General features: G+C 58.3%; 1 protein-coding gene across 4 annotated transcripts; it reads right to left on the bottom strand.

Annotated features, from left to right (window-relative positions):
• Window positions 1–648: 648 nt before the first annotated feature.
• Window positions 649–22,609, bottom strand: PITRM1 (pitrilysin metallopeptidase 1). Of its 4 annotated transcripts, none has more exons than XM_072955221.1 (27): window positions 22,446–22,599; window positions 20,588–20,690; window positions 18,738–18,844; window positions 18,337–18,488; window positions 17,801–17,915; window positions 17,626–17,722; window positions 16,893–17,053; window positions 15,996–16,122; window positions 15,639–15,727; window positions 14,857–14,985; window positions 14,171–14,284; window positions 13,890–13,986; window positions 13,072–13,206; window positions 11,777–11,915; window positions 8,065–8,181; window positions 6,797–6,929; window positions 5,710–5,830; window positions 5,509–5,585; window positions 5,132–5,297; window positions 4,834–4,934; window positions 3,547–3,667; window positions 3,394–3,441; window positions 2,959–3,071; window positions 2,256–2,381; window positions 1,416–1,561; window positions 1,087–1,189; window positions 649–995 (listed from the first exon to the last, which is right to left on the bottom strand). In XM_072955221.1, exons 1-27 carry the CDS (start codon window positions 22,496–22,498, stop codon window positions 902–904), a joined length of 3,084 nt encoding a protein of 1,027 aa, XP_072811322.1. In that variant the 5' UTR covers window positions 22,499–22,599; the 3' UTR covers window positions 649–901. The 4 variants fall into 4 exon arrangements, 3 of the variants coding, with proteins under 3 accessions (XP_072811322.1, XP_072811321.1, XP_072811324.1); XM_072955220.1 differs by having other exon boundaries at window positions 20,588–20,695; window positions 22,446–22,502; XM_072955223.1 differs by lacking the exon at window positions 20,588–20,690 and having other exon boundaries at window positions 22,446–22,498.
• Window positions 22,610–22,621: the final 12 nt, after the last annotated feature.

Below are 22,621 nucleotides of genomic sequence, written 5' to 3'. Positions count from 1 at the left end.
AAGTATTTTAGAGGGACCCTGACCAGACCACAGGCAAGGACACTCTCACAGGAGGGAAGGCGGCTCTGACACACAGGCGTGCAACGCTAAGGCAGAGACCGACCTGCACCAGGGCGCGGCTGAGGTGACCCCTCCTGTAAAGCAGAAACAGACCTCGAGGTGGTTTAAGCCCGAGGAGAGTTCACAGGCCAGCCCCGCGCTGAGGCCGTGGAGGGCGGCTCCCCGGCCCCTCGTGCAGCCCCAAGGCCCGCATGAGGGGCTGCGGGGCCACCCCTGCTTCCTGGGGGCCAGGGAGCTCCTGGCCCAGGTCTGCAACGGAAAGCGTCCTGCCTCTGCTCTCTGGGGCCAGGGACAGTCAGGGCACAGCCTGGGACCAGACCCGGGCGGGGAGACGGCGGGGGGCAGGCTGCACAGGGTGGCTTCTGTCTGAAGGCACGGCGGGGCTGGAGGAGTCAGACGCCTGAGCGAAGCCGAGGTTGGAGGGTGACACCATCGCCCCCTCAGGGTCCTCCAGGCGCGACCCCGGCCCCGCGCCGTGTAAGCGGATGTGGGTGTGGGGACACCTCTGTCCCTTCGTGCATGCCCCATAAAGGCTCTAAGAACTACTATGTTACCAAAGTGTCGTTTAAAACAACACAAGTTCTAGGATTAATTAGATAAAATAAGCATTTATACCATTAGAAGGCCTTGCAGTGTGTGCACCCCGACACTGAGCACATGATTACTTCCGTTCCTTCACGAGTGCTCTAGCTCCTTCAAGACAGAAGAGTTCTCATCTGACTGGCCAGGCGGTTCCTTTGGCAAAATTTTAAGCATGATATATATGGGACGAGATTTCTGGGGAAACAATAACTTAAAGGGTCACTGAAGTGACACGCCGGCCGGGAGGGGCCCAGCCCCGCTATCTCACTATCCACGACGGGTCCTTCGCGGTCCGCGCGCTGTCCGGCCCCAGCAGCGCCAGGCCGTGCGTGCTCCTCCCAGGGCCCAGGTACCTGCAGCGGGCGGGCAGGCAGACGGGGTCAGGCAGGCGCTCGCGGGGTTGGGGGTCAAGGCCCCAACCCCAAGCCACTCGGCTCCCCTCACCTGGTGCTCACGTCGACCAGGGCTTCGCGGTGGACGGCAAAGAGCTGCTCACGGTGCTTCTGCTTCATCTCGTCCGAAAGGCCGTACAGGAAGTGGTCCAGCCCTGGCGGGAGCGCGGGTGAGGGAGGCCGCCTGGAGCACTGACCCTTCCCCAGTCACTTATGGCCCGTTTCCACCAAAGGTCACACCGTGGACCGTCACCTGCCTGCACGGCAGTCTCCTCCCTGACTGGGGTCTGAGACCACGAGCCCCATCCTCATGCAGGGGCAGACGCTGGGTTGTGCATCACGGGGTGGGGGGGCCCCCGTGCCGTTACTCACACCACGTACCTCTGTCTGACGGAGCCACGGGGGAGTCCACGGCCGAGAAGACGGACAACTTCGCCTCGTCGATGTCCTGCTGCGTGAACCGCCCAGACCTGGCCCAGTCCACGGCCTTCATAAAAGACTGCAGCGTTTCCGTGGAACGGGGGTCCCTGGGAGACCAGGGAGTCAGAACCACGCTCGCTTACCAGCGGGAACACAGGGGCGGCCACCCTTCAACACTCTGTCCAGACGGCCCCCAACAGCCGACGCCGTGGGATCTGCACAAGCCACCACATGCTCTCCCTGGAGACCTGGCCCATCCCCCAAGCTGCGCCCCAGAGTCCGAAATACCCCTCTGGCCCAGAAAGAGGGCAGGTCAAGTGACTGGAAGGAAGAGAAGATGCACCAGGGTGGTCTAATGATCACCCCGAGCAGGGCCAGGTTGAGGGACCCCCAAATGAGTGGAAGGAGAGCCCCAGGCCTGTTGTCCACGTGTGCATGGGGGCGGGTGTGGGGTGCATCTTGTGGGAAAGGCCTTTTTCTGTCCTGTCGACCATGTCCAGCACGTGTCCCAGGACAAGGCCACCGAGAGCAGAGACAGGAGCCAGTGGGGCCGAGACCTCCCTTCTCCGAGGGGTCAGAGTCGTGCCCTCAGGCAGCAGGGTTGAAAGGGCAGGAGCCGTCTGTGCTCTGAGGACAGGCCCAGCCCCCGAAAGCTTTTGGGCCAAGGGTTCCCTGTCACCTCCTGCTGTCCCTAAGACAGCAACCAAAAGGACACCGCTGGGTGTGGTTAAATGCCAACCAATGAAGACAGCGGTCCCGGAGCCCACCCCGTGCCCACCCGCCGGGCGGCCGGAGACCCACCTGTAGGAGTACAGCGTGAACAGCCCGCCGTAGCTGAGCTTAGCGCCTCCGCCGTAAGCACCGCCCTTCTCTCGGATCTCCGTGTGCAAGAACTTAGCGGTCATCAGGCGTGCCAGGACCTTCAGACTGAAACGAGCGAGGACGGCAAGTTGTCACCGCCCAGTACTGTGCACGACAGGTGGCCCCGAGGCGGCCGAGTGTGCTGCTGGGTGAAGTCTCGGGCAGTGACTGACACACCGTGCTCGTCTTTCTAAAAACTGGAAGGTGAGGAAGACCCACTGTCAGACAGGCCTGGGTGGCCGGACAGCTGGGGAGAGGGGACCAGGCTTTCCTGAATCACAGCAGGTGGCACGGGCTGAGGGGAGGAGGGGGGCCCGGCTGCGCCGGCGGGCTCTGCCCCCGGCAGACGGGGTCCACCCTCCACACGCCTCTCCTTAGACATCTCCGCTCTTTCTCTGTTACAGAGGCACACGTTTCACCGCTGGGAAATTTGACGTACAAAGCAGAGAGGGAACAGGCTGCAACCCCACTCCCCGGGGTGGGTCAGGCCTCTAGTCACTCCTGTGTTTTAAACCTACACCTCCCTGTTCAGCAGGAGAAACAGGCCGCTATTCGAGGGCCTGCAGCGCGAGTTCGGATCCTGTGAACGAGGAAAGAAGCGACACGCGAGCCAAGCAGCCCTGCGACTGCCCGGGCGCCATACCTGGCGTGGTCCGGGTGCGAGTACGGGGCGGTCCTGACACACTCGGCCACGTAGCTGACGGGGAAGGGCAGCAGGAAGTGCGTCTTCACCTGGCAGGGCGTGAAGGTGGGCTCCTGGGGGAAGACGGGCGGGTCACTGGACCCCTGCTCACCTGGGCCCAGGCCGCACAGCCACGTCCCCGCGGGGAGCAGCCCCTGGCGGCTGTCACCACACAACCTCGCACCTTAAGGCGAAAACAAAATACCCCAACCACGTGACCGCACCGTTCACGCCACAGGCGACTGTGCCAAGGGTGCGGCAGGGACCGCAGGGCCCGGGGAGGGGGGCGAGTTTAAACGAGGACCAGATGTGAGGACCAGCACCTGCGCGCGTCCACGCCAACAGCGCTCGGGCCTCAGGGGCGGCGGGATGAGGGGGTCTCGTGGGGGGACTCACCATCACCAGCCTCCTCATCACTGGGGAGCTTCCGCCGAGGGCAGGTCTCTGAAAACAACGTTTCCAGCACAAATGAGAAAACCGCCAAACTCACCTGGGAAGCTCTGAGCGAGCATGAGGCAGGCCTGCTGCGTTTACGGGGACGCTCCGCACCTCCACGATGTGGGGGCGCACGGGCTTCCGCTCCTTCTGGCTCCGACCCAGGCTCCGCACGAACGTGTCCACCGCCGTCCCCGCCCACGACATCTGCTGAGGGGTCGCGTTCACGGAGCACCTGTTGAAAGACGTGGCGTGCAGACAACCATGACCGTGATGCTAAAACAGGGCGCTCTGTGTGTAGACAACAAAGTAAATGACGTGCAAAACACACACGTTCACATCTCAGCGTGAGAACAAAACCTGAACAAAGCAACAGCCAACAGGGGGACCACCACAGCTGTCTCAGCAAGTGCTGTCAAGGCACGGCCGGCCTCCCCTCCCCCGCCCAGTGCCTACGGCCGTCGAGCGGCCACCTGGACTAAACTCTGCGCCCCGAGGATGGCGGACCAGGGACGGCGCAGACCCGCCAGCGACGCCTCCGGGGCTGCAGCATCGGGAGACAGATGACGTAGCCGTAACCACTGTCGGGGGCCGTGGCCGCAGCGGGCAAGTCGACAGCCCTAAGCAGCCGAGGAGCTGCGCCGCTCTGCCCAGCAGGCGCTTCCGAACCCTGCAGCCTCCCAGGGGCTAGCGCCCGAAGGCACCAGGACCACACGCTGTGCCCACAGAGAAGCCCATCCCATCCTGGCCATAACCCCAACTGTGTTTTGGGAAGTGACAGCAGGTACCACGACAGCGATACGTGCTCCAGGCACCAGACCACGGCTTTGCGCACACGCGTTTACCCCTTGTCGTGCGTCTGCTTTATGCAGGAAGCAGAAGGGCCGTGCGGTCAACTCCCCGAGACGCCGGTGTGAGCACACGTGCAGCCCAGGAAGGGGAAGTCGGCCCTGCCACCCAGCTGGCCCGGGAGAGCCCGCCGGGCGTTCCCAGAAAAGACACATGGATGACTTCTGCAGCGAGAGCTGCCAGCCAACTGCAGGCCGGGCGCTGGCGGGGCGCAGCCTCACTGGCTCTCCGTTCTTTCTAGCCCGTCTGTGCTCCCAGACCTGAGCGAGGCTGCGCGGCCGCGTGACGGCCCCGGAGCCAGGGGTCCGGACTCTCACTCTCCGTCTGGAGCACACGCCCCTCCACGGGGTCCCGGGCTCCTGTGCGGAGCCTCGGCTCTGGGGTTCACCTCGCCTGCCCTCCTCCCCACCTCCCAGGACGCACGTTCAACGTCCACACAGAACAGCCCCCCGGCTGGCAGAACAGTGCTCTGTCTGAAGCTTCTGGGACTGTCACTGTGAGCAAAAAGCGCCCCAAAACTGGGCTCCTCGCGTGGAGACGGCGCAGCCCTACCTCAGGTGATCACAGCTCAGCAGGTGCTTCTTGATGCGCGGGAGCTTTCTCAGGACGGGCCTGACGTCTGCCATGTCCGCCACTCTCTGCATCAGCCTCACCTGCGCCAGGCAGAGCACCCACAGGTAGGGCCCGCGCCAGACACCCCTCGGCCAGGCCCGCAGGGACACACCTGTCCGGCTGGGGAGGGATGGGGCCGCGGCTGGAAAGAGGAGGCTGAGCTAAAGAAGTTGATTTCCCCGTAAAACCTGGCTGGAGAGTCAGCTGCTCTGAGACACGAACTCCCAGCCCTGCTCACCTGATCCATCCCCTCGAAGGTCTCCTGCAGGTCCCCCGCGGGCGCCAGGGTCCTGCCGGCCCGCACGGACGCGTACACATGCCCCGCGTCGGGCACCCCGTTGGACAGCTCCTGAGCCGCCATCCTCACCAGCACCCGGAAGTGCTCCTCCTCGTCAAAGCGGGGGCTGAGCGGAGAGGAACAGTCAGCGCCTGGGCAGCCGTCCGCGCCCCCCAGCGGCAGGGACAGCCGCTCCGGGCGAGTCCTCAGACGACGTGAACGCCCCCGAAGCCTCGCGTGGGGACCACAGGTCAGTCTCAGAGACCAAGAGCCGAGACAAGAGCAAAGCCCTCGGCTCTTGGCTGCCCCGCCCGCGTCTACGTCTGTGCAATAGTTACTTGTTAAATATCTCACTCCACAAGTGCATCATGTCTGGCAGGTTTCTATCGAGGCAGAAAGATGAGAAAAGCACACCCTGAATCAAAAGCAAAAAGCAAGACGAAGAGGAAATTAATTATGATGTAATTTAAGAGGGATAAGAACCAAAACACCAGAGGAACAGCCCGACCCCCGCCCGCCGTGCCGGGGAGACAGGCCACCTGCTCGTAGGTGTCCAGGTGCGAGTCGTCCGGGAGCACACAGGGGGCGGCGGCCATGCCCCCCGTCTTCAGCTCCACCTGCTGGGCCTGCTCTCTGTAGCCAAGGACGCCGCAGCCCAGCCTGACGATGGGCAGAGAAACACCGAGTCACTGGCTGGGCTCCCCCTCCCCCCGGCGTCACCTCCGGGCCACATGCCCAGGTGCCTCCCGTCACCCTGCACCAGGTTGCCGCCGGGCAGAGCCAGGTCTCAGTGCAGGGAGCCCCTCAGCAGCACCTGCCCTGCACCGGCCGCCTCCCCGGTGCTTCTCCAGCCTTCCCTACGCCCCTCCTCCCGAAACACGCTGACAGACTCCATCTGCACAGTGCTTGGCAGTCTTGGGGGCGAAATCTGAAAAAACAGCCTTTTTATATATTTAAGGGAAGCAGAAGTCACCTCAACACCGATGATGCTTTTGGGAGAAACATTCCAACCGCTGCTCCCAAAATAGACACAATCCAAGCTTCCTGGATCCACTATGTGGCCAAGGACACACCAATGAAAGGGCAGAAGCGCCTGACGAGGCCAAGGGCTCCTTCCACACAGCCGGACACTGGTCAGGGGCCCCCGCTTGCCCGGCTCCCGCAACGGTCGTCTGCCCACACAACTTCCCTCCGTCTGTGAACCCAGGACGCAGGGAAGGGACCCCACTGGCGTCTCAGTGTCCTCGTGGACAACGGGGACCACAAAACCAGCTCAGTGGGCAGATGCACAACGCGGCCTCTCGGGGTGACCCCAGGCCTGCATGTCGCGTTTAACGACTCACACTTTCTCATGAAAAACACTCAGGCTCTCATAAGCTTAGGAAGAACCAAGTCGACCAGAAAGATGTTCCTGTGTTACCCTGCACTCTGTAAGTGTCTTAATGTATCTTAATAAGAAAGTATGCTCTTCTAAAAAACTCTCCACACACACTCGGCCCACATCTGGCAACACCTCTAGGGGACGTGAAATGGAAAACGAGTCACTGCGAAGCGGTCACCACGCAGGAAGAACACACACGCAGGGCACGCCTGTCGCGGCGCCGCGCAGGGCCGGCGGGGCCTTACTTGGTGAGGACGGCGCAGAAGAGGGGCACGTAGGGCCGCAGCTCCTCGGGCAGCGTGTTCAGGCTGGACAGCGCTCGGAAGTAGACCAGGCCGTTGGTGGGCTGCGCGCAGAGCTGCACCGGCGTCTCGCCGCCTGCGGGGGCGAGAGGTGCCCTGAGCGTTCAACATTTTTACCACATAACCGTCGTTTACTATCTTTAAAATGCTAATGCTTTCCAAGGATGGAAATTTAACATTTATATTAACTAAAAAACAAAACAAAACCCTATTCATTTGCTACAATGCAGGCAAATTTCCCTCCTGTACTTTTATTATGGCAAAACCTGCAAGTCTTCAGCCCTCAGCGACCCCTGCTTTCCGAAGAGCGAGCGGTCAGCATGCCCCGGGGCCGGTGACCCCCCCAGCCCTCCAGCCGCCTCCCCACCTGCACCCGGAAGCCCTGGCGTCAGCGTGGCCTCCGTTCCGGCAACAAGCGACCTCACTGCCCCCCACCACCCAGGCCCCGGCCCCTCGGGGGAACTGCCTGGGCTCCAGCGGCTAACCCCACACAGAGCCCGAGCCAGCCGAGGACGTGCGGCTTTACTGACGACTCAGTACTTGGCTGGTTCTTTCCACGGGCACTTAAAGCTCCACCGACAAACCAAACCTAAGGGGTTAAAGGGCCAGTGGGACGCCAACCCCGCTTCCCGGAAGCCTGGTTGGGAAGAGGGTTCATTTACGGGTGTGCACACGCGCACACGCCAGCCGGGTGTGGTGCCCAGGCTGCCCCGCTGGAAGAGCAGGAGGCAGACACGCCCCAGAGGGCAAGGGGGTGCTGGTGCCCAGGTGCCGGGCCGTGGTTGGACGTCCTCGGGACACGGTGGCAGAACCAAATCCCGGCCACGTGGAAGCACCACGTCCCAGGCGTGTCCCCTGCGTCAGGGAGAATTCAGAGTGACATGGGGCCGACCTGGGGGGCTCCATGATGGAGCAGCAGCAGCTGTCCCCCCAACATGGCCTGACGCAGGCTGGGCCCCGGGGACACCCGAGTCGGGAGGAGCGAGCTCGGACAGAGCACAGCAAAGCCCCAGCCCAAGGACCAGAGGCAGCAGGACGCCTGTCTGACCTGCCCAGCAAACAGCCCCTCCTGGGTCCACGCCCAGCGTCACGGCGAGTACCTACTACAGAAATGTGTGTGTGTGCGGGGGGGGGGGGGTGACGACACAGGGGCTCGGATGCCCTCCCTGGTACGCTGGGCGGGACCCAAGCCGGGGTGCCAGCCCACTGACCTGCCAGCACCACGTCCAGCTCCGTCACTGGGATGCGGGGCTCGATGTCTGACACCTTCAACGCAGGCAGGCAGGACGCATCTTGGGGTCGACTCTGCTGGGTCTGTAGCTCTAACCCTGGAAGGTGGGGGATGGACCTTCAGGACGACACTGAAAAGGTCCCGCGCATCCGTCTCCTGTCTGCTGAGGCCCAGGACGGGTCGGCCACGCAGGCATGTGCCGGCAGCTGGGCCACCGCCGTCCCAGGTGTCCCCTGTGCCCAAGGAAGCCAGCGCATAAGAGCGGCCACTGCTCAGCAGGCAGCACGGTGGCTCAGTCCCACCCCAGCGGTTACAGGAATGACTCTGCTGGACGTGGGGGCGGGGGGAGCTTCGTCCACACAGCTTCCCCTCCGTCCCCCAAATTCTGTGTAGACGGAACTTGCTTTCAGAGCTTTCAAACCACTTCTGGCTGGACTCAAACCCACTCATTTCTGTACCTGTTCATTCTTATTTTCACTAATTTCCACAAAATACGTGTGTGACCACGTACAGTTCACAAATCATAAAAAGGGGTAAAACACATCTTCTGGGCCCAATCCTCCCCTGATGTGATGTGAGGAAGGCAGCCCTTTCTCGGGGTCATTCCGGGACCGGAGGCTTCAGCGCGGTGTGTGACATCAGAGCCCTGGGCGTCACAGGTGAGGCCCCCCCAGCGTGGCCAGCACCCCCGCCCCGCCCCCCTCGGGCTCCCACCGCCAGGTCCCCGGTGGAGGCCCCGGCCGGCCCCTCCCTCAGCCTCCCCCCACCCGCCGGGGACCCGCTCAAACCTCCTGGACTCAAGGCCCCTCCCCTGGTCGTTACCCCGCCAACTGAGCGTCCCGACCCCCTGCCCAGACGCTGCCTCACTCGCGCTCTTGGAGAAGGCCCTCTTGCCTCCCACCGGCCCAGGGCTGGCGACAGCGTGAAGGTCCTAGTCCCAGAGAACGTCCCCCGCCTGCCCCGACCCCGCGGCCCCTCTCGGCACCGCCTCCCTGGCCAGATCCCAGGCCCTGCCGGCCCCTCACGTGCATAGAAACACAGACACCAGAACCGAGGACGCCTGGACGTTACTCCCGCCCCCGTCCTCACTGGTGTTTATCCACAGATTCCCCACACTGGGGGCCACACTGAAGACCTGCGGAGCCAAGGCAACCGTTCAGCACACCAGCACTGGGTCCTACTTAACAGAGCTCTGCAGTGATCCCCGAAACAAAACACACCTTTTTAATGGGGCCCCCACTCCTTCCCGTGCAGGGCTGGACGGGATCACCCTGGTCTTCCTAACACAGCACAGCTCCACGGCCAGGCCAGGAATCTGACAACTGCGGGACGCATGTCCTGCTGCTCAGGCACGGAATTACTGTCTGTGCTACAAACAGGCGGGGCCACAGCAAACGGAAAAGCTTCTAACAGCAAAGGACACTATGGAGGGGCAACGGCCGCTGCTCAGAGGGACAGAACGCCTGCAAATGAAGCACCACCTGGTGCGGAGCGAACACCCCAAACGTCTAAGGGAACCAACAGTGAAAACCAAACCATCCAATGAAAAAACGGGCGCAGGATCTGAGCTAGCTTGCTTCCAAAGACACACCGGTGGCCAGCAGGTACTTGAACAGATGCTCAGCATCACTAATCATCAGGGAAACGCAGATCAAACCCCGACGAGACATCACCTCACGCCTGTCAGAGGGGCCAGCAGCGAGAAGACCACAGATAACAGGCGTCGGCGAGGGCGGGAGGAAAGGGGGCCCCTGTGCACCGCTGCTGGGAACGTAAACTGCGCAGCCGCCAGAGAGCAGCGTGGAGGTTCCTCAAAAACCGAAAAACAGAACCGCCATGTGGTCCGGCAATTCCCCTCCTGGGTGTGTATGCAAACAAGATGAAGACACTCACGTGTATAGACACGCGCACCCATGTTCACAGCAGCCAAGACATGGGAGCAACCTAAGTGCCCGTCGACAGACGGCTGGATAGAGAAGCCGTGGGGTGTTTACAAATGGACTACGATTCAGCCATAAAAGAGAAGGAAATCCTGCCATTTGCAGCAGCGTGATGGACCTCGAGGGCATCACGCTCAGTGAAGTCAGTCAGAGAAAGACAAACACCTACGATCTGCTTATACGCGGAATCTGAAGAAGCAAAAACACAAAAAATCAAGCTCACAGATACGGAGAAAAGAATGGTGGCTGTGGGGCGGGTGGGAAAATGGAGGGCGGGGGTCACAGGTACAAACCTGCGGTTATAAAAGAACTCCTGGGGACGTGACAGGCAGCACGGCTACCGTGGTTACTGACACCGCGCTGCGTGTCTGAAGTCCGCTGAGAGACTAAACTTAATCGTTCTCACCCCAAGACAAAGTTGTAACCATGTGCAGCGATGGACGTTACTGGACTTACTGTGATGGTCACCTCGTGACGTGTAATGTATCAAACATTTACAGCGTACACCTGAAACTAACACAGCGTTGTATGTCAATTCCTCCTCAAAAGAAAACCTGGAGAAGGAAGCTGGAACCTGTCGGCTGGCACTCACGGCACAGACGCTTGTTCACTGCACCAATCACAGTGAGCACGTTGAATCTACGGCACGTTTAAAGTAACTGCACGTCCAAACAAGAATTCAGACACACAAAACCGGTCACACACTGACACTAATTTTGTCTTTACAAGATTAAATCACCTCAAACTCAGCATGATCAAAACGGAATTTCTTTCTACCTCAAGTCACCTCCGCCTCCTGACAAGCCTTGGACGCCTCACAACGCGGTCCGGGTGCAGGGGAGCGGTGCACGCGTGTTTGCGCGTGTGTGTGCTGTGTGCGCGTAGTAACAGACTCTACGCACGTCTAACTTACATGTGACGCCGTTCACAGCAACTCGGCAGTGTGTGTGGTAACACAACACGCCCTCGCCTGGGAAGGGCCCCTGCAGGCACCCCGCCCGCTCCAGCCTCGCCGCCTTCCGTCCCCACAGCTTCGCCGCGTCCAGGGCTCCGAGGAGCGAGCCCCGTCAGCAGTGCCCCCTGCGCTGCTCACCGCACTCAGCACAGCGCTTCTGAGACCGATGGCACTGAGGGCCCGGCCCCTGCAGCCTCTGGCCGAGCAGCGCTTCCCAGGCCCGCACCGCGTGGACACCCGGCGGGTGGGAGTGAGGCGGGTCAAGGCTCGCGTGGACGGACGCCTCCGTCCCTCTGGGGAAGTACCAGGAGCAGACCCGGCTGCTCAGGAGAGCCCGTGAGCACCATCCCATGACAGACGGGGTCTGTGCTCACCGCGCCGGCACCACACGGACCCAGTGGAGCTTCAGGACGCGCTCCGGGTCTGTCCCCCAGACCTGCCTCCCCTGAACCCACGGCATGCACCGTCCACACGGCCCGATGGGCAGCTCACTGTGAACCGTGACGCGACACGCTCAGCGGCCTGTTACAGCCCCGCGCGGAGAGACCATGCATCAAACCTGGAAAGCGGATAAACCTTGCAAAGCCACCTCTTTCTCAGCTCCTGCCTTTGCTGCTGGAGCACAGGGTGGCTTCTGAGCACACGGTCAGCCCTCCTGGGGCTGAACCCACTGCACCGGGCGTGGAGCTCTGCAGGCGCCCGGTGAGCACTGTCCGTGGAGACGACACCTGTCTCCACCCATTTACCGCCAGGGAGCCCCGTGGGCTGGGGAAGGCGGGGGCAGGGCTGGCGCGGACCTTTCTCGTAGATCTGCTGCTTGTCCTCCGGGGAAAGAGAGTCGACCTTCTGCTTCAGTTTCTCTGCCTCCACCTGTGCCTGCTTCTCGGAATACTGGTCGTCTGGCTTCATGGACAGAATCAGCTTATGCCGATTATCCTGCAACAAGCAGAGCAACAAAGGGCCAAATGGGAACAGACTTCATCACGTCCGGCGCCCCGAGCTAGCCCCTCCCAGAGCCGCCGTCGGCCCGCAGTTCTGTTTTCCCATCGCACATGGAGATCTCAACGGGACTCGCCCAGAGGGCTGTGTGCAGGGGCACTCGAGCTACGGTGGTCCTTACAGCCCCCGTGCTCTGCCCTGACGACCTGCGTGGTCCCCACGTGCGGCTATCACTGCTACGGGATGACAGTCACCATGGTTACCGGGTCGGAACCACGACAACTGGACATTCGCTTCCTCTACATCTTGGCTGTGCAAAGAAACTGCTTGCACTTTTTATTGTTATAAATCTTTGGCTTCAGTTGAAATTGAAGATAACGTGGAATAAAATATGATCTTCATCTTGTCTTCATTATGCCAACACCCTCCCAAAGGCTGGAACTGAATTCCTCACTCTGTGTGCTGTAAATTATGAGGACCAAGTAAATGCTGACCTGACACAAAAATAAATGTTAGGTGACTTAACATGCCTCCCCTATTTTAGCAACTAGAACCACACGCAAAGGCTCACCTGTAACACTAAGACAGTGGAAGAACTTCATGCAAAATAGCCTGTAACTCACAGCGACCTCGGCCCGAATGCCCACACACGGCTCGCGCCCTGAACATGGCGCTCAGACCACGGCCACCCCCACCACGGGACAGCCCTCCCCATCGGGCGAGGCCTCAAGGACCTTTACCCCACCAGTGACGGAGACCCACCAAGAACACACACCAAGTGCAGGAGCCCACGAGCCTGGGGAAGCAGCAGGCGGCGCAGACGAGCCCTTCGGAACCACCACCAGAAAGTCCACACACGGAGACGCCTCTTGTGCGCGATCCTTCCACCAGCGGAACAAACGCGCAAGCGGATGTCCCCTTACACACCCACACACGCACACTCACACGTGAAGAGTACACGTACATACTCAGAAAAAAACCAACTTGCATGAAAACCTGAAAAACATTTTTAAAGCTAATATGACCATTTACACTTTTAATAACTAAGAAATTACATTGCCCATTTACTAACACAATGCAGATCATACTCCTCATATTCCTCTCATTACTATAAAATTCACCTCCAAAATTACAGACTCTCCAACTGTCTTACCTTAAAGTACTGTTTTACTTTTTCTTGCAAAAACTTGGGATTCTCCTCCAGGCACTGCCTGAACCGAGCCACCTGGCTCCCCAGCTTCAGGCACTCCACGGGGTCCCCGTCATGATTCCAGCAGGAAGCCACGTGCTGCAGAGGAGTTACAACACCATGCACATTACCCCGCGGACTCCGCGTCAGCGCAGGAGCCTCACAGGCCTGGCTTGCCCTTCAGACCTCAGTTTCCACATTTAAAACACCACAGATGACTGTTCATAACAAAAGTTAAGTCATTCTTTCTCCAGAAGAAGAAAAATTAAACTCACTTTGTGCTTTTTTCCTAATAAACTAAAAAGCACAGGTCTAAAAATTACTTTTGGGAAAATATAATTACCAACAGCTCGACAGTTACTATAAATCTCTGCCCATTTAAAGTACTGTGTAAATCTCAGACGTTGAAAAGTTAATGAAGTAATAAGCTAGTAAAAGAACCATGTATCTTTTTTTAAATTTTAATTTCACTTTACTAGTTTTTTTATTTTGGGGGGTTTTAGGGGGTGATTAGATTTATTTTTTTTATTTTTTTAGTGGTGGCACTGGGGATTGAACCCAGGACCTCATGCATGCTAGGCACGCACTCTACCACTGAGCTATACCCTCCCCTCAAAACACAATGAACTAAAACTAAATGAACAGTAGTTTTGTATCAGATCCCAAACATTGTAACCTTCAAGGTTCAAATGAAAGGTGCTGTGAGTAACAATCTACACTTTCAAGAATCACTAACACAAAAGCAAGGAGAGAAGGAGGTGTCTGAGAAATTAATTACACACAGACGCCAGGGCGAGTCCAAAGCTGGCGGACTGGTGCTTCATCTGTATTTCAACTTTATGAAGTAAAGCTTCAATTCGATCGTCTTCAAATCCTTGCCTACAGAAATATCAAGAATTCAGACGTTGAAATCAATGGTTGTGAACAAGGAAGCAGAGATAATACTCCAACAGCTGACGGGTAGGAATTCAGCTGTGCTGCGTGAGGAGACACTGCCCCCGGCCCCCAACCCACCCCCCCAGCCCGGGAGCTGGGACAAGCCTGTCCCCGCGCGCTCACGTACAGGATGACGTCATCCAGCGTCCGGTCCACAAGGTCCCGGACCGTCTGGATGTCCTTCTCGGCGATGCCCTGCAGGCCCACGCTGAAGTAGGCCTCCCTCGTGCAGCCGTTATACCTGAATCACAAAGGCAGAGAACGCCTTGGAATCTAGTTTCCACTGTTCCTTAGGACGCGTGCCCCTGAAAGATCAAATACGCTACAGCGCAGGGCTGAGAACTTCAGACCCCACGTGGCAGCCACCGATGCAGAGTCCCCAGGCGCTCGCTCCTCAGATACAACTGGTCAGTTTACATTTGTAAAATCACCGCGATTTAAACTTTAGAGTACCAGAAGAATAAATTTAAAAAGAGGATTCCGGAGTTTCACGAAATCTTAAGATTTCAATGAACATTTAGTGACCTGACTTTTTAAGACAGGCAACAACATGCCTGCCGTTCTGAGATGCTGGAAGAGCTACCTTGCTGGCTTTTGTTTTTTTGCAGAATGTCCCCTGCAAGGACATAAACAGCCTGTACGGGAACCAAAGCTGGGGTGGGTAGGGCCGTACTGCGACTGTGGGACGTGGAGCCCCCTACACCCCCGACCTCCACCCACCAGCTGTGACAACCCACGATGGGTCCAGACACTGTCAAACGTCAAAATGCCCCCAGCCGTGGACTGAGGATCTGATTTGACAGGAAAACATACCCAACGTCAGGAGAAAAGTCTGTGCCGAGTCCAGATTCGACAAGGGCTTTGTAGAAGGGGGAGTTGGGGCCGCTGATCAGGAGGGAGGACAAAAGGCTCAAGGTGAAGGCTTCAAACGTGTTGGTGATGCTTCATTTATACAAGTGGGGAGCAGAGAAAAGGGGGAAACGGTTGTCACAAATGTTTTCAAAGTCATTAAAATCACCACTAAATTAACACTTCCATTTCCCCCCAAAACTGAATTTCTACCAGAATTTCTTGCATCTCAACCTCTATTTGAATAGTTAAATGGACAAAAAAAATATATATATTTTGGTTTGAAAAGCTCTTGCGTACTGGGTTTTGGGGGGGGTCCCAAACCGCAAGGCTTACACGGCTGCGGACGGAGTGCCATCACAGGCCGGCGCCAAGCACCCTGATGGGCACTATCTACTGTAACCGCCCCGTCCACACGGACGTAAACACTGAGGGAGTGGGGCCACTAAGTCAAGCTGTGCAGCCACAGAGGCCCGCACCCAGTAGCGTGGCCGGACCCCTTCCTGCCCACACGTCCTGAGCGCCCAGACCTCTACGTTCAGAGTCTTGTGTGTCCAGTATTTTTTTGCGTCCAGAGTTCACAGTCTCTCCTCATGCTCAGACGCACCTGTGACCCCAGCCCTAAACCCCAAACCAGCCTGGACGTGGTTGCAAACACCTGACATCCAACACCTGCTGGACTCCCATGGGGGCGTTGCCCACGACCTCCCACTGGCCCTGTCCCTCCGGGTCCCGCGGACACTCACTCTGGCAGGAGGAAGCTGACGCTGACCGTTGTCTGCTCAGAGGACCCCGCAGCCAGCGAGTCCCGGGCACACGTGATCTGGAACTCCCTCTGCAAGAGGGCGGGGCGCGTTACGTGGGCAGAGGATACGTGGACGGGTCTAAGCAAGCAGCCGTTACCGGATGTAGAAAATGGTCCAAGAGACACTTCCCACTAAGTTTAACTTTCCTTTCAAACAAGTAACCATTCTTCAGGCTCGAGAAGCTCTTAAACACAGGGCAGTGCCCACAGCATTTAAAGGCCTGGCAACAGCCGTCGGAGCCTCCCTCTGCGCACAGTGAACAGGCGTGGGCGGGGTACCGCTCCCCGGCGCACCCACCGGCTCCGGCCACGGCCGCTGCGCGGGCACCGCCGTCCGTGGCTCAATCTTCTCAAATTTACTCAGCGCTTCTTCATGAATCTGTTTCAGATGCTGTTCCAGCGGGAAATCACCATAAGTGAAGAACCTGAAATTTTGAGGGAGTATCTCAGCCTATGTTAGGTTAAAAGGTCAGAAACCAACACAGACGGCTTCATGTGAAGCAGGCGGTTTGCAGGTGTGACAGCCACCACAGAGCCGGGTCCCGGGCTGACGCGACCGCCGCGAGGGGCCACTTTTTCCCACTTGGCTTAACCACAGACAACAATAGAGGCTTCTGCTCTTTTTATAAGACGTGGTTTAAACAAAGCACTAACTGTACAAGGGGTTAAATGTAAGTCTGGCAAAAACTGCTCTTCATTTTGAATCAAGGAGCCGCAAAAACCCAGACAAGCTACACATGGGAAGACTTCAGGCCTCCGCCGCGCTGACATAGTGACGCATCTGAGCCTAACTGGTAAGACTCAGAACGTCGTGAAGGTCACATTTAGGCTACAGATTTCAGACCACACATGTTTTAAGACAACACAGTATTCACCCAGGGGATTAAGGAGACAATGACAGGCTTGATCTGTTTAATATAACGTTGCCTGAGCTACGCTTAAAGGTTTGGGAACTAGAATCTTAAAGATCCTTTCAAACCTTCTACTCAAAGTTTAGAAAGTGAAAATCAAAGTTTAGCAGTGAGCGCTCCCCGGCGTCTGCCCGCGTTCAGGGCAGGAGGGGCACCCACCACGCTGGGCGTCCAAGTCAGAATCTTGTCTAAACTCACACGGTTTAAAGCAAACCTTTCCACAGCAAACGTGAGAGAAGCATTCAGGGCAAGAAGAGCTAAGGGCCGGCGGCAAGGCGCGTCACCTGGCATTGCTGGGGTGGTAGTGCGTGGCGTGGAACTGCCTCAGCTGCTCCCACGTGAGGTCTGGGATGCACAAGGGGTCCCCTCCGGAGACCACAGCGTACGTGTGGTCGGGAAGCAGGCGGCTCTGCAGGTGCTGCGAGAATATCCTCTCGTTGTCTGTCTTCGGGTTAAAAACACAGTGCGTGTGAGAAGCAGCACACACGCTGTGCCTGCGGCTCGGTGAGGGGCCACGATCGGGGGCCGCATGCCAACATCTCGTGGTAAACAGGGACGCCCACCCAGACACACCCTTTAGCAATGAGGGGTTCTTAATCACGGCATGTTCTTAGACACGGTGCTACTGCAGGTTTACCAGACCAGAGCACAGCGTCAGCACGACATTAATGGGCACCGGAAATCAGACAACGTGCGTGACCCGCTTTACTGCGGTATTCACTTGACCGCGGTGGTCCTGATCTGAGAACTTGAGATGTAATTGACTCCGTAAACCCCGCTGTATACTCGGGCCAGGAAGACGTGAGGAGACCACGCCCCAGCCTCCGCGGCCGCACAGCACGGCTGAGACTGCTAGTCCACCCACCGCCCTGCGGCCGCCGCTCACAGCGCTGTCCCCGCTAAGTCAAGTGCTGACAACGAGGACACTCAGTGCCATAAGGACGTCTTCCAAGCCTCTCTGTGTTTCAGCACTTTACACAGTAGGATAACGTCAACACAACAAAGGAAAACACTCACAAACGCGCCCTTCATCTCATTAAAGACGACTCCTTTAAAGACCAAGGGCGTCTGCGGGTCGTTCGGGTCCTCGTGCTCCAGCCGCCACCCTTCCTGCCTGAGGAGCGACCGACAATTACACGAGGACAGTGACGCCGTCACCGAAGCACAGGCCAGGGAACCGGCCACCGCTTACCAGAAGTCCAGTTCCCGCAAGCACGGGAAGAAGACTGCATCCAGGTACACGGACAGGAGGTTCTGGAAGTCCTTGGGGTTTTGTGTGGAAAACGGGTACAGGGTGTAATCACTAGCTGCACACAAAGGAAGAGATGTGACAACACAGCCGCCCCACAGGAAGCGCCCACGCAGCCCCGCCCCGCCCCAGCGGCCCACAGCAGAGGCAGCCGCAGGCTCGGAAGGCCGGCCTGGCCCGCAGAGCGCCCCCCGCACTTGCTCGGAACAGGTGGCTGAGCCCCGCCGGCCCAGCCACCACTGCCCTGTGTCCTACAGCCCAGAGCCCGGAGCCCAGCGCCAGCTCCAGAGGCCGAGCCCCGCAGCCACACTCCCCAGAGAAAACGGCTGTCGCCTTTTCCCTCAAACTCCAGTTTTTACAATCAGCCCCAACCCATTCCAAAGGGATGACACTTCCAACGTCCCCAGCCCGACAGAGAACGGTGTGCCCTGGGCCTCACGGCGGAGGGAAGGCGGCTCTGGGCCGGGCCGGCGTCTCACCCGTGAAGGCGTTCATGAACGTGGACAGCGACCTGTTCAGCATCTTGAAGAAAGGATCCCTGCAGGGGTACTTCTGCGAGCCGCACAGGACCGTGTGCTCCAGGACGTGGGGCACGCCGCTGCTGTCCAGGGGGGTGGTGCGGAACTGCACGCTGCGGAGAACCGACAGAGCCCGGGCACGCGATCACTCGGACCATCGGGACAGGCCACGGCAGCCTCCCCGCCTCTCAGGACTGTGCACGCACACAGCCCCGGGCCTGCAGGGAGCCGAGGGTGTGAACTCCTCTACCCTGCCCTCGTGCTTCCTGGATACTGTCAGGGCTGGTATCTTAAACTAGCATAGGTGCGGGAGACGCTCGAAGCAGAGCTCTCAGAAGGGGGCCGGAGGGCACCCCACACACCTGAACAGGTTGTTCCTGTCCTCCCTGGCCAGGTGCAAGTACCGCGCTCCCGTGCCGTCATGGCTGAGCTTCACGGCAGTCAGGCACAGCTCGGGGACAGACGTGACCTGAACCAACAAGGAAAACAAGAAGAGCGGAGCTCAACCGCAGAGGCGCCAGGGCCCCACGCCGAGCACCCCGCAGGGCCTGGCCCGGAGGGCACGGCAGGAGCCCCCGTCCCGACCTGAGCCTCGCAGACCCGGGCTGATGACAACACACGCCTTCCCTCCCACATGCTCGCTGTCTGCTGAGCACTTCCGAAACACGCGGCAGGTAACCCTGGGAGGAAGGCCCTCGCACCCCACTCACAGATGAAATTCTGAGCCTCAGGCAGTGAGACAGCCTGCCCAGACCGAAGCCTGCACTCAGACCCCTTCCGTCGCCCAGGCTGCCCCAAGGAGAACAGACTGCAGCCCAGAATGTCTGCGGCGTCTGCCATGCGCTCCTCTCTGGGACCCTCAGAACGGCCCCGCCGGGAGGTAAACGCTGGGACAGACCTGAGTCTGGGCGGCTGAAGGATGCTCCTGACGCTAAATTCTGCTTCCTCTAGTCTCAGCTCCCGGTGGTGAGCTGGGCTAACGCCAGTTACCCGTTCCTAGAGGGAGGGTCCAGCGGGGCGCAAACCACTCCACGCAAAAGCAAACCCATCCTCGCCCGCTGGAGGAGGCTGTGCATGTGTGCGTCTGTGTTTCCATGAGCGCTCCTCACAGAACTCCCACTGTCCTTGGTACTGAAGCAGCTCCGCCAGGTCCCTCTCCTTCAGCCACAGCCCTACATCACCATGACAACCACACAGCTGTGAAAGGACCCGTCCTCGCTGACGCCACTTACTGGCAAGGCAGAGACAGAACTCCGGTGTCCTGAGCCTGCTCTGAGGGCCCTGCCACAAAAACGGGTTTGAGTGGCCTCCTGATGCTCACGTAACTGACGGCTCTGAAGTCGTTCAGACCTCAGAGTTAACCCCTGTGCTCTATGAGGTGAACATCCATCCACCTTGTAAAAGCTTTCCTGATAACTGTTTCTTAGAAAGGATCAGAGCCCCCAGGCCACGAACCCCTGTAAGGGACTCACAGGTCCTGGGACTGCCTTGAATACCAGCCCTGCCCTGCACCGCCTGGCCCACGCTGCCTGGAGACAGACTGTCCAGGCCCCTCCCCACCCTCTCCTCCATCTTCCTCGTGCTCTGCCCTTCATCACACTGTCCCTCCTGCTCCTGCGCCACAGCCACACACGTGTCCCCCTGGACAGGGAGCTGCTCGTCTGTGCACCTGTTAGAGGGTGAAGCACAGTGCGAGCACAACCACCAACTATGTGATAAACGTAGTTTCCAATTATTGCATTAAAGGAAAACAATGTGAAAGTTTAATCACAACAAAACAACAATCAAATGAAATCCATTTTAACATAAACTTACGTAACTACTGGCCCACATGGCCCACAGTCTCTTCTCTGTAATTCTGAAACCCAATGGCTCAAATGCAGAAAGTTTTTGCCTAAGTTTGGCGCAAACTTGGCTGCTGGTAAAACGTGACCTGAACAGGTGTGGGGCATTCAGTCTGAATTATCACTCAGTGTGAACAGTTGTGTCTGATGCAGAAACAAAAATGTGTTTGATTTACTTTCCAAGATCTGAAAAGATGTCAGGGTCCAGCGGTCGGGAAAGGGGTTAGGGATCTATACTCCCTTAAGAGTCAGGAAATCCTTTCATTTGCAAACTCCTCTGCTTCTGAGCACCCGCCGTGAGACAGACGGGCCAGGGTCTGGGGACCAGGAGGAGACCCCCCCCAGGGGGAGAGCACACCTGGGCGTACCTGGCCGACCGTGAACCCCTGGATCTTTTCTCCGACCTGGAACCGCAGGGCCCTCTCACAGGCCGTGGTGCTCCCCCACCTCCATGCTCTGAGGTTGGCACTGCTGCACTTTCAGAAAGTAATCAAAGTTAGATGGTTTGCAGGAAAACTGGCCAATGTAGTTCCGTAACATAGTGAAAAATACTGCCACGTGATAAAGACAATTCAAGGAAAAGTTAAACCTCACATCCTCCAACCATCTTCCAGAAAATTAATTTCCATTAAAGTTCTTTCAACTTTATCTCAACTCAGCTAAAGCCTTGAATCAACTAACTGCTGAAAACCCTTTCTCGCATGTGTCCGTAAATAACATAACCATGACACTGGTTACCTGTAATCGCATTAAAAACTCTCAGAGCTGCACTCCTGACCCCCCCCCCCCCCGTACAACAGTGTGTACACCACTCCCAAGGGCCCCGACCCCGCCAGCTCCGACGTCCAGCAGCTGACAACAGACAAATGACACACTATTCAGGCATAAACTTAGCCCTAGAATGAGTGGAGATGTGACAGACGATGCTGAACCACAAAACCCACAGGGGACAGACACAGTGTTACTTTAGCAGCAACTGCTCAGCCAAGTAACACTGTGTTGCAGGAACACGTGTGGATGGTAAGAAAACAAAGAAAAACAAGGGAATTACTTCTGTAAGCCAGAAGAGAGATTCCATTTTAGAGGGAGGGAGAGTTAGGGGTAATCTTAAACTGGGTAATGGTGACAACTTATTTTTAAATAACTTTTCTCTCAATTGCATTATATGCTCTACGGCATTTTCTACATTAACATCATATCCCGCAAAAATGTTTATTTTGAAGAAGATATGCACAGAAAACACTGGCCCATTCAGTGTCAGGCAGGATCAGGGAGATATTCTATAAACAACCAACCTTTCCCTTGTTGATCCAGCAAATTCTACAAAGACGGGATAGCGGCTTTTAACCCAGACACACTGCAAGGGAACCCCGAGTTTCCTCCCCTGGGCTGGTAAACTCCACCACAAAGTAAATAGGGTTCTATGAATTAGCATAAAACCAAACAATGCAATCTTTCTTTTAAAAAGTAAAATGCTGTATTTTACCAACTCAAGGGGAATGATACTCATTCACAGTTTGAAACTAAACCACTCCTTTTCCATAAATCTAGTCATTAAACAGGAAGCTCCATTCCTGGAGGCGCCAATTTTATCAGGAGCGCAGGTGAGCGCGGTGCTTCCGTGCCCACGACTACAGGGAACCGCGCAGCGACTAACGAGCCAACGAGACCCGCAGCTCGGGGCTGTTTTTATTGCTCCCATTAAAACCCACATCCACGCGTCTTCCCCTGGAAAGCCCCGACCACCGCACGCAGGGCCGCCCGAGGGAGGCGGGTCCGGCCAGGTCCTCGCCGCTTGGACCCAGTCTTTTCTGAGGGCTTCACCCCAACCCTGGAACTGGACACGACCCCCTTCCTTTGGGAGGGGTGGACACCGAGGACTGAGCGGAGGAGGCCATGGGAGGGGGGCCTCTCCGCCACCCCGAGGGGCCAAAAGGACCCCGCATCCAGACCCTGCAAGGGGGCTCGGGCTGGGACTGGGCTCCGGGGTTGGGAGCCCCAGGCGAGGGGTCCGGGGGTGCGGGAGCCCCAGGCGAGGGGTCCGGGGGTGCGGGAGCCCCAGGCGAGGGGTCCGGGGGTGCGGGAGCCCCAGGCGAGGGGTACGGGGGTGCGGGAGCCCCAGAACAAGCTGAGCGACACCGCGAAGCCTCCCGCGCCATCGCCGCCCACCCTCCCTCTCCCCTCACTGTCCGCCCCTCGCACCGCTCCCTTCCTCCCGCGTCTCACCGGCCGCCCAGTCTCCGCAGCGCGCCGCTCGCCCTCCAGCCGCTGCGCCACATGGCGTGTGACCAGCACGCCACCGGCCGCGACCCCACTTATGCCGACGCACGGCGCGGGGCGGGGCGGGCTCGCCGGCCGCCACTCCATTGGTCAGCGTGCAGAGCGACGCCCTCCCCAAGAGG

The sequence above is a fragment of the Vicugna pacos genome, chromosome 35 (genome assembly GCF_048564905.1).
Source record: "Vicugna pacos chromosome 35, VicPac4, whole genome shotgun sequence".
Lineage (NCBI taxonomy): Eukaryota > Metazoa > Chordata > Mammalia > Artiodactyla > Camelidae > Vicugna > Vicugna pacos.
This window is presented reverse-complemented; position numbering and strand designations above follow the sequence as displayed.

Bases quoted from the DNA above. Each gene is read 5' to 3' on its own strand.
- PITRM1 (XM_072955221.1), bottom strand. From the start codon at position 22,498: ATGTGGCGCAGCGGCTGGAGGGCGAGCGGCGCGCTGCGGAGACTGGGC. The intron at 3,072-3,393 runs GTGAGTCCCCCC...GTCTTCCCCCAG, and splicing joins TGATGAGGAGGCTGGTGATG to GAGCCCACCTTCACGCCCTG. The intron at 2,382-2,958 runs GTATGGCGCCCG...CGCTCGTTTCAG, and splicing joins TCGCACCCGGACCACGCCAG to TCTGAAGGTCCTGGCACGCC.